Raw genomic sequence first — 10,583 nt, forward strand, 5'->3', positions numbered from 1 at the left:
AGTTTCCAGTATTTTTGAAGCAAAGACTAATTGAAAGTAACAATATAGTTGTAGCACATGGGAGACAGACCTTTGGTTTGTGGATGTGATGAGAAAAAAATGCAATTTACTGTATGTAACTTGTAAGACAATAATAGCCCCCTTACCATTTGGTGTAATTTCTCGAACTCTGTGTACCTTCTGAAGATGAACCAGCTTTTCCCACCAACAGTCACCACAACTTTGTACACCTGAAGAAAAGTTTTGGGAAATGTATATATTAAAATCACGACACGTTGACACTAAACAACCACTCAGGGTACAACACAAATCAGTACCCTTTTGGTACACCTATTTTTGCTCACTTTCTGTTGAACTGGTTCTTTTTCCAACGTGGTCTACAAGCAAGAAATCATTATCTTCTCTTTTTTTGGTCACTGAAAATATTTGCATTACTTCACAGCTGCAAAAGTTGTCAATTCTGCAACCATGAGAGTCAACAATCTATTGTCTTTGAAAATAATTTAATTTATATATGATTATCAGTGATGTTGGGTGAAGGTTATGGATTATCCTTTTAAAACATGCAGTCAGCTCCAGAATCCTTAATCTAGATGTCTTTATTTTGTCTTATAATCTTTATTTATAATTACATTTATTTTATTGTTACATACTGTGTATCTCTTGTTCTTCTGCCATGTGTCCTCTGCCTGTGTGATCTCTGCCTGGAGCTTGTCTGCCATGGCGATGGTCTATACTGTTGTCACGCTATACAACATCTATCTCTGACCAGGGTCCTCTGATGTCTTTCTGCTGCAATCCTCCAGGTGGCGCTAATGACTCAATCAGCGTCGGGTACACATCATATGATGGATCCGTGAAGACCTGATGTGTGAAAAAAAAGATCTTTTGTTTTGTTAAATGCTCAATCAATTTCTCAAAGCAACTTAATCATCACATTTCAAGGAGTCTTTATTATACAAAATAATGTGACAAACAGTCTTTGACTAATGGTTGCGTGAAAACATATGTCAGTGGTAGTGCCTTGGGAGATAGGACTGTCTAGAGTATAACGTTATTTACAGTATTAAAGCTGCATTATGTAGTTTTTGTGCAAAAAATTCAAATATTCTGAATCTAACAAATCTTGGTTTTATCATCATTTACTATCACTTTTCAACACATTTGCGTCATTATATTACGTTTCCGGCCTATTTTGTTAGCGCAAAAACAGTCCGCTTGATGCGCGCTCAGTTCCCGGTGGCACCGAGTTGATGCCACCGCTGGAACCAAAACAAACAACGGTTTTCGGTCGGAAATGTTCGGTGAGTTCCAGCCGCGTGACGTCATGACTAGCTAGCCCTCTGAAACAAAATAGCGGGAATGGAGGGCGATCGAGATCGGGTGAACCGTGGAGGTAGAAGAAGTTTGCTGACCAGTTCCGCCAGGAAAAGGAAGTAGAAGGACAAGTTCCAAAAGCGGGTGTTGTTGGTATAGCAGTAACCGAAGGAATATAACGCGATCAAAACAAACCCGAGAACCAAAGCCGAAAACCGGCTGTCAGAATCGAATGTCCCGCCCCCGCGTTAGACCACGTGACAAATCTTCGGGCCGGCTCGGGCAGACTCGGGAGTACTCGGACATGTTCGGAAGTAAACAAACATGGCGAACACCCAGGCGCGCGCGTGCGATTTCTCAGTTTTCTAACCGCTCGTATCGCAAAAATATTGTCTCGCGTCCATGAACTGAATGGTGCAGTGTAACACGGTAGGGTTTATTCAACTAGCAATGTAAAGAAATGACCAGAAAATCGACTTTTTGTTTTAAGGTTAGACGGCCAAAAAACTACATAATGCAGCTTTAATACAAATACTGATTTTCGCCTGTAGAAATATCAATTGTACAAAATTACACACATAATGAGTAGAGTAGACTTTATGACACCTTACCTGAACAACATAGCCTAACAACTTGTTACTGTTACTTCAGTTCTAAGAAATTAATGCCAGAACGTCATATTTCTAACACCGTAGAAAATCTCACTTTACAAATCATAATTTGTGTATCATTGTTTACCCAAAACCTTATCGTATTTCCTTTACGCAAGGTTAAACAAAAACAGCTGCTTCTGAAAATTATTTCGTACTTGCAAAATCTACCCCAGAATGAAGCTGAAATTCAACAGGTTGCCTACATTTATAATGTACATGCATTTCTATGGTCAAGTTTTTAATAGCGACTTATGAGAAAGCAAGTTTTAGTTGCCCTTTGGACTGTCACAAATCTAATCCAACCCCACCCCCATCCGACCGGCTTTGACATGACAAGGAAGTCACTTTAAAATCCCAACATTTCAGGACACGTCAACATCTTTTACAGTTCGATACTGGGACGAACAAGCCGCCTGATAACTTCTACTTGTAGCAAACGATCACAAACGCAAGAGAAACACTTACATTTCAATTTGTAAGATCGATGATGAGGACGAAAAGAAAAACTTGTCGGCGTAACCATACGGTACAAGGTTCACGGGTCACAGGTCCAGAGAAAGCTAGCAGACTATTCATCACCACTAGACTATTACGGGAACTAGTCATTTTGTTTCCAGAAAATACCCATTTTGACAGCAATAACCTATCTTTGCAAATTATGTTTCTCTTTTAAAGCTAAAAGTAGCATAACTTTGTTTGGTATTTCCACTTATTTATCTGTTTAGTAAACCAATGTTTGACCAGGTGCGGGTAAACAAAACATCTGCTAGTTTTACAGCAACAAATCTGTCAAGTCAGTAAAAACAATTCCTGATGTCAAAAACGTTTTATTTAAGTAAATACAGACACTTTATGATAAGATATAGCAGAATTGATTTTTTTCAAATATTTCAAAACTTTCCCCAAAAAATTAACCTAGGAATCTATTTTCCCATCATGCTCTGCTCACATATTTGAGAGAAAATGGCGCCGACTCCTGAGGTAAGAACTGTGCTGTCCGACAAAACCTGCATTTTCTAGTCGTTGGTAGCCTATTGTTTGTCCTATTCATCACCCTTAAGTACATAAGGATTCTGTGTTCATCAGTGTTTGCTTTGATTTTGTGTGGGTTGTCGATATACGCAGAAATAGTAAGAATCCAGAGCCACCGAAACTGGCTCACCATTGCCCATACGTAGTTTTGGCGTCGTTTCCATGGGGATAGTATTATTAGCAGCCACGATAACTATAAAATACACGGCAATTCTCCCCTTAAAGTATTACAGGCACGTTACAACAAACCTTCGAAATTGTCATTCGTTGACGGAGTCAAAATGTGATAACCGAAATGGATACCACCTTTATACCACAGAACGTCCTTGGTTACAGCAACCACACACTGATACCAAGGAGAAAGCTCCTTGCTGATACAGAGGATGAACTTTTAAAGAAGACCTAGACTTTCTATATTCCATTCTTACGTAAATTTGTAAAATTTTACAAGATCATGTCATATGCCTCTCCTGTTGTTAACATGGTGGGAGAAGGTTTTCTGTGTGGTATTTATATGTCAAGATATAAAGAGACACCAACGGGTAAATTATGCATGACGACAATTACACTTAATTTAATCTGTATTTTAACTCCATGATTTAAGCATTTTTCCTAAATACATGTGTACTAACTTAGCGCACACGAGAAGAAGATACTAACTGTCAGAGTCACATTTCTCTGGCAAGACTATCTCTATAACTATTATCCCTTTGTGTTCAGAAAAAAAGTTGTGAGTGTGTTTTATAAGACTCTATACATTTTCCTTCACAGGTTACAGTCAGCATTTTATGACCAGGAGTTCTTTATTTAGTCATCAGAGATTCAGACTCAGAGCAAGAAGTTAAGGGGAAAATTGACAGAAACAGTCATTATTAGAAAAAAAAGGAAATATTTAGATGATTAGAAGAGAACCATGTCAGCGGGTTTGAGACAGAAAGTAGGAGCAGGATTGAACTGGGATGAGCTAGAAAAGGTCCAGTTGTACAACAGTGCACCACAGCCTCAGGTTGGTCAGCCCAGCAACACAGAAACAAGACTGTAGCAACCAACATGACTTCAAAGTCCAAGTACTGTACAATGTACTGTAAATTCTCTGTTAGGTCTACGGAAAAAAGTTATCTTTCCTGTTTCCTGATCCCTTAAGAAAAAAACTGCCGACCCTAGCTTTTTTTGTGGATCCCTGCAAGGGACATAAATTTTTCGACCTGATCAATCTTTTCTACATGTACCTCCAAGATCCGACACCTGAGTGATGAAACATTGTGCTATCGGTTTTCCAACATTGACATTGAAAATATGTTCAAAGTGTCCTCATGCAAGTTTTACTTTGTTAAACTGTATTGTATAAGTTGGATCAGTACAGATCGCCAAAGTGAAAAAAAATGATAATCCCTACCTACAGACCCTAAGTTTTTCAGGACTGAAAAAGGAAATATAACATTTTTTCTAGGCCTTAGATTGGAGCAAAAGTTGTTAAAAAGTTGCAGTGACTGAGTAAGTTTATAATTATGGCGTCCACAGTCATTTTGGTTGCTTTAGAAGTCTTGCCTGCAGCGTGCTTACCGGATGGGTGTTTGGACTCTAACATAAATGTTTTCTCTCTAATATCAATGTTGTTCTCCATTGTGTAGGTGGCATTGTGACTGGTATGGACATTTGCCTGCATTTGTGACTGTTTTAAAGTTCTTTGGTTTCTTTTTGTTTTAAGGTTTTGGTTCATGCTACAACTAACCTCCGTTGGAGCAATGTTTTTTTAGGAATTTCTCACTCTGCTTATCAGTATGGTTTATTATTATTTATTACATTGGTTTTTTGGTATTTGTTTATTTATTTTTATTTGTTTGTGCTAACCAAGCATTGCTGTGAGCCCTGCACAACAAAAAAAGTGGTCATCAAGTTGTTGGTTTGGTGTCTAACTCTGTTGGTAACAGACATGACATTCAACTGTTTGGGCTGAGATAGAAATCTGCCCCCTCAATATAGTATATCCTGGCACATGCCATTGATATAGCCTTGTAAAGACCAGAAAATGTTTTGGAATTTTATGTGTCCTACGCCCAGTTAAGCAGCAACTAGATAAACAAATTCAGTGTAGTTATTGTTACAGGTGTATCAGATCAAAATGTACCTCTGGCCAGAATGTACATGGGTACATTGTGCCCTAGGGTCTATTCTGTCCTGCTACACCTGTAATACAAACCTACCTACAAACACACCAATAAAGCTCTTAGGCACACCACTAAAGGAGTTGGAGACCAACAAACAGTATGGATAAACTTCATGGTGAAAGATACATTATGATGTTAGGATGGAACCCCATCTTGACAAAACTTTGCTTTAGCTTTAATCACTGTTTTTTTTTCTTCATTTTCAGGGAGCCATGGATGAAAAAGGCCAAAAAACAACTATATTGTTTGACGCTGCCAAGAGAGAGGTGTTTACTCCAGCTAACGGCTTCAAAAGCCTGAACAGGAAGCTGCGATCTTCGTGGAAAATCACCACGTATGTACAAAAAATCCACCTGTTAGTACAGAGTGGACTATTCATGTGGGTCTCATACCAGCAAAAACCTTGTGGTTTTTATTTTTGGGTGGTCTCATAGCAGCAAAATCTTTCTTTTAGTATCCCTGTGTTTTTGAGTTTTGGGTTGGTCTCATACCAGCAAAATCTTTTCTATGGTACCCTTATGGTAATACTTTGCAGGTCTCATACCAGCAAAATTCTTCTCCATGCATATGCATGGTACCTCAATGATAAAGTTATGATAATATTCCCTCCAACAGACACAGGGATGAGATTACAGAAGAGAAGATAGGGCAGGCCAGGGTCTTCATACTGGGAGGACCCAGGGAAAAGTTCACCGCGGCCGAGTTTGACAGTATCAAGAGATATATTGAGTCAGGGGGCAGTGTTCTGGTCATGATGGGGGAGGGCGGAGAGACCAAGACAGACACCAACATCAACTTCTTGTTGGAAGATTATGGCATCATGGTCAACAATGGTAAGTATCAATAAACATTTGTTATTCTGATTGATTATCAAGTTGTTCTCAGACGATAAATCTGGCATGAAGCTAAGAAAGCTAAAATTTTGCTGTAACTATCTTGTGACTTTTAACTCACAACAAACTGACTAGCAATGGCATCAATGAAGGGGGAGAAGCTAAAACATGCTGCTGTCTCTGAAGGAAAGTTTTATTTGATATATTATACCTACTTTTAAATGGAACAGCCCTGTTTTGTTTTGTTTGTATAAAGTTGTGTTTTGACAGCAAAGGATAGCTGTGTTTATTTATATTTGTAGATGCTGTGGTGAGAAATCACTACTACAAGTACCATCATCCAAAGGAGGCCTTGATATCAAATGGAGTCCTCAACAGGTAAAACTGCATACAATAGGTACCATTGAATTTGAAGCTCCTGAATTCCCCTGTGTTAACTTGAAAAAGCTACAGGTGTCACTACAATTTCAACATGTCACCCTGTACCATATATCTAAAATAGTATTATGGCTTTTAATTTCAGAGAGATCAGTCGAGCAGCAGGGAAGGCAGTGCCTGGATCAGGGGGAGAAGACTCCAATGTATCACAGTAAGTATTGTCATATATATGTACTTCTCTTATACTACCTATAGAAATGATGTTTTGTTATAAACCTACTTCTACCAGCTGCCTATATATGTGGTTGCTGACTGTAGTTGCTGTTTGTAGCTGTGGACTATGTTGGAGTTCCTAGAATTGACACTTGTAAAACAAAACAGCTACCGTGGCATAAGTTTTTTTAGTTTGTTGACTTTTGCTTTGCATGTTTCAGGGGTTTAACGTTTGTGTACCCGTACGGAGCGACCCTGAATGTTGCTAAACCAGCAGTGCCAGCCCTGTCCACAGGAACAGTCTGTTTCCCACTCAACAGACCCATCCTGGCACTGCATCAGTCCAAGGTAAGGTTTGGAAGGAGGAGAAGTTTTCTAGCTATTCCTGCTTAAATTTACTATATGTGATGTAGCAAAAAAACAGAATTTTAATCTAGAAGGAAAAACATATTAGAAAGAATTTTAGATTGTACTATCGCCTCATGAAGTGTCCTATCATGCATTCTTAAGCACTCAACATGTGTCTTTCTTTTGCAGTACTCGAGAGGAAAGCTTGCAGTGGTGGGCTCAGTACACATGTTCAGTGATCAGTATATTGACAAAGAAGAAAACAGTAAGATACAGGTAAGTAGATCCATTCCTTTTGGACATAATTGTGGTGATTTTAACAATGCCTTGTTTGTCATCCATAATCATGCATGGTCAGCTGATGAGCTTTGTTTTAATGTGAAATAAATTAATGGCATATTAAGTCAATGTTAGAAATATTAGAAAACAAATACACAAGCAAGAACTCAACAGTCTAAAACTTCTTTTTCAACCTGTGGAATCAGGACAAATAAAAAATATGTACAAGTCCCATGGAATATCATGCTTACTCAGATTCAAGCTGGTAGGATCTATGATCATACTAGTATAAAAAACTTCTGTACATGAATGTACCAGGCAGCCCCAACAATGACTCTCGTAACTGTAAACTTGTAAATGTTCTCTCAGGATGTGTTGTTCCAATGGCTCACCACAGACAACATCAAGCTGAATGCCATTGATGCTGAGGACCCAGAGGTAAGTTCTCATGTTAATGTTTTTTATGTACTCTTACCAGGCTGGCATGTTTTTTCCTAACCATTATGATGTTAAAGTGATGAATAGAATACTAGTATACATGTACATTGTATATATTCACTCTAGACAAGTCTGGGGAAATCATATTTGGTGTACATTGGAACAACTTCTAGGACATTGCAGTATGCCATGATAATACAATGTGTTTGTCATATGTAGTGAACTGTATATCCTACCCATGTCCCACAGGTTGCAGATTACAACATGTTACCTGACACGGCCAGACTGTCAGAGAGGCTGAGAGTCTGTCTGCAGGAGAGTGAAGAGGTGGGTGTGTTCTACTGTAATAACTTGAAACTTTCTTAGTGTAAATGTTGTCCCCTGATGTGTTGATCATGTTATGATGTTAAAACACTCATGTTATTAGTGCTGTTGGAGCTTTACATATTCTTATGCACGATTTTAAAAAGTTAATAGATCTCATTGATTGACTTTGGGTTAGAATACAGGAAAATGTATCTTTTCTGTGTTACAATGTAAGTAAATTCATTGTATGTTACTTTCTTGCCAACAGATCCCACGTGACTTCACCCAACTGTTTGATGCTGGGATATACAAGCTGGACACCAGTGTCGTTCCAAAAGTCATCAAGTAAGTAGCCAGGCTGTCTTTAGCATTATGATACAAGAGTTTTGGCCCTTTTTCATTGTTTGCAAAACTTCTAAACTTTGTGTACCACACTGGTTTTGTATAATACAATGTACAAACTGTACATGCACATGTATAAGACCAGACTAAGTTTTTGGTACTTTATTTTTCAGGGCTTATGAGACGTTGAATGTGAAACACGAGCCTTTAACTCTCATCACCCCCCAGTTTGAGACCCCCCTCCCTCCACTGCAACCTGCGGTAAGTACAACAATGTAGGGCTCAACAGTTTATAATTACTTCACTACTACTATTACAATTACTGTACTACACTGTTTCATACTTCTGTCAATGAAAATCACCCGCTAGGCACCATCTTTTTCTGACACATTTTTGGCAACACCACAGGGGTGTATCCTTATACTCAAATCAGGATGATGAATGTTGCATTTGTTGTTTACACAGGTTTTTCCACCAGCATTCCGGGAGCTGCCTGCCCCATCATTGGACCTGTTTGACCTGGATGAGGCTTTCTCTTCTGAGAAAGCCCGACTTGCCCAACTTACCAACAAATGTAGGTGTAACTTAAATTTGAGCTATTGACAGATATGTCTTTTGGCGTACGTAAGAAAATGTTTGCACGATGCAGAATGGGACTATTTTGTTTGAATGGTCATGGCCAACCTTGTTGCAACATTTTGCATGAGTGTTAGTACATGTAAATAATATTCTTAACCTTCTGCAGCAGGGACTATAATGGCATGGTAAAACCTTGTTTTTTTTCCAGGTACTGACGATGACCTGGAGTACTATGTGCGTGAATGTGGGGACATACTAGGAGTTAGTCCCAAGCTTCCCTTGGACAGCAGGGATGCCAAGCACATCCTGGAGCATGTCTTCACACAAGTCGTGGAGTTCAAGAAACTCAACCAGGTGGGTTGAAGGCTGCAATTTGTACAATTGAGCATTTTTTTTTTATTCTACTGGAAACTTAAAAGTGCTCTTCTGCTATTCTCTTCTTTGGGCTGTATATATATAATACTGGTTATTTGAGAGAGTCCAAACATTTGTAAATATCTGATAACACTTAAGCTATGATTCACTAAAATGCAAATAGGGACACCAACATGGCAGAGGGCACTGAAATGCAAATAGGGACACCAACATGGCAGAAGGCACTGAAATGGAAATAGGGACACCAACATGGCAGAAGGCACTGAAATGGAAATAGGGACACCAACATATTACCTGTCCAAAAGTGTATACTAGTTAATTTGATCCAGTGGTCACATTCAACTTACATATGTACCTCTGTTGTTCCATGTAGGATCATGACATGGATGTGGACACCAGGGCACATGGGCCGATGATGACAGACTAACCACAGATTTGCATGGTTCCAACATTCACAATTGGCAGAAACAACTATCGCAGTATCAGTGCACTAGTACTGTATGTAAGAAGTAAAACTGCTGTATAAAGCAAATCTAGATGTAAGATATTTTCAATTGTCAGCTGTATCTAAGCAAAGTTGGTTGCACTTCTTCTAAATTTGTAAAATATCCTAAGTTTTTTTTTCTTTGAAATGAAGAAACTACCTGCTAGATCTACATATACTAGTAGATGATGAAAATGTGATCACAATCTATGTGGCACATTGTGTTCACTGTACATTAAATGCAATGCAGTTTGTTCATTTTCTTTACTTTTGTTCATTTAGCATGCATTTATGTCTATCAAAGTTTTATATCACTGGACTTTGGAGTGGGGGTACTAAGATTTCCAACCTATTCATAAATGAAAGCTATGTATAATATTTTGTACTTAATTGCCCATTCATGGAACACCCTAAATTAGACAAAGATATTATTTGTAAGATTCTTCAAAACATTCGGCAAAATTTTCATTCCCAAAGATTTTGTCACTATCAAAGTCACCTTCATTTACATGTATATCTGCCATTATATATGTATTCAATTAATTTACTGCATTTGGTGTGACAGCTTTGTGTAAGGTAGAAGTTTCTTAGTTTATTCAAAATTACACTTGTACTGCTAACTGATCTGGGAAGTTCTCATCCATTATGTTAGCAGCTTTTCTGCTATACGGTGGCTCAGAAAATGTGTAAATGAAATATGTTGTATAAACTGTGTGTAAAGCTATTGTAGGTAGTAAAGAATTAAACATTTAGCTTTAAAACACTTTCATTGCAGTTTTTTTTTCTTGACCATGAAAATGAAATTCACCCAAAGTGATATAGTTTATACCTACCCCAG

The 10,583-nt window shown here is 38.3% G+C and overlaps 2 protein-coding genes across 4 annotated transcripts in view; one reads left to right on the forward strand and one right to left on the reverse strand.

The window, feature by feature from the left end:
* The window catches only part of LOC109465970 (serine/threonine-protein kinase Sgk3-like), a 15,004-nt gene extending 12,481 nt beyond the window's left edge, over positions 1–2,523 (reverse strand). Inside the window, exons 1-3 of one of the 2 annotated variants that reach the window (XM_019763474.1) lie at positions 2,436–2,523; positions 654–864; positions 147–230 (exon numbers count right to left, since the gene is read on the reverse strand). In XM_019763474.1, the coding sequence (XP_019619033.1) occupies positions 147–230; positions 654–722 (153 nt within the window). In that variant the 5' untranslated portion in view covers positions 723–864; positions 2,436–2,523. The remainder of the gene's footprint in view (positions 1–146; positions 231–653; positions 865–2,435) is intronic. The other variant, XM_019763473.1, reaches the window with a different exon arrangement.
* A 367-nt stretch (positions 2,524–2,890) lies between these two features.
* LOC109465971 (intraflagellar transport protein 52 homolog) lies at positions 2,891–10,453 on the forward strand. Of its 2 annotated transcripts, XM_019763476.1 has the most exons (15): positions 2,918–2,951; positions 3,774–4,008; positions 5,377–5,504; positions 5,786–6,003; positions 6,306–6,381; positions 6,527–6,592; positions 6,816–6,942; positions 7,132–7,218; positions 7,591–7,659; positions 7,909–7,986; positions 8,234–8,310; positions 8,481–8,568; positions 8,773–8,881; positions 9,095–9,240; positions 9,635–10,453. In XM_019763476.1, the coding sequence occupies exons 2-15, from the start codon at positions 3,916–3,918 to the stop codon at positions 9,686–9,688; spliced, it is 1,416 nt and encodes a 471-aa protein (XP_019619035.1). In that variant the 5' UTR covers positions 2,918–2,951; positions 3,774–3,915; the 3' UTR covers positions 9,689–10,453. The 2 variants fall into 2 exon arrangements, with proteins under 2 accessions (XP_019619036.1, XP_019619035.1); XM_019763477.1 differs by lacking the exon at positions 3,774–4,008 and having other exon boundaries at positions 2,891–2,951; positions 9,635–10,450.
* Positions 10,454–10,583: the final 130 nt, after the last annotated feature.

Source organism: Branchiostoma belcheri, unplaced genomic scaffold (genome assembly GCF_001625305.1).
Source record: "Branchiostoma belcheri isolate BF01 breed outbred unplaced genomic scaffold, Haploidv18h27 scaffold16, whole genome shotgun sequence".
NCBI lineage: Eukaryota > Metazoa > Chordata > Leptocardii > Amphioxiformes > Branchiostomatidae > Branchiostoma > Branchiostoma belcheri.

What these genes read in the sequence shown, in the direction of transcription:
- LOC109465971 (XM_019763476.1), top strand. Translation starts at nt 3,916, where the DNA reads ATGTCAGCGGGTTTGAGACAGAAAGTAGGAGCAGGATTGAACTGGGAT. An exon ending in TGGCATCATGGTCAACAATG is followed by an intron (nt 6,004 to 6,305) that starts GTAAGTATCAAT and finishes TTATATTTGTAG; the next exon opens with ATGCTGTGGTGAGAAATCAC. An exon ending in TCCCTCCACTGCAACCTGCG is followed by an intron (nt 8,569 to 8,772) that starts GTAAGTACAACA and finishes TTGTTTACACAG; the next exon opens with GTTTTTCCACCAGCATTCCG.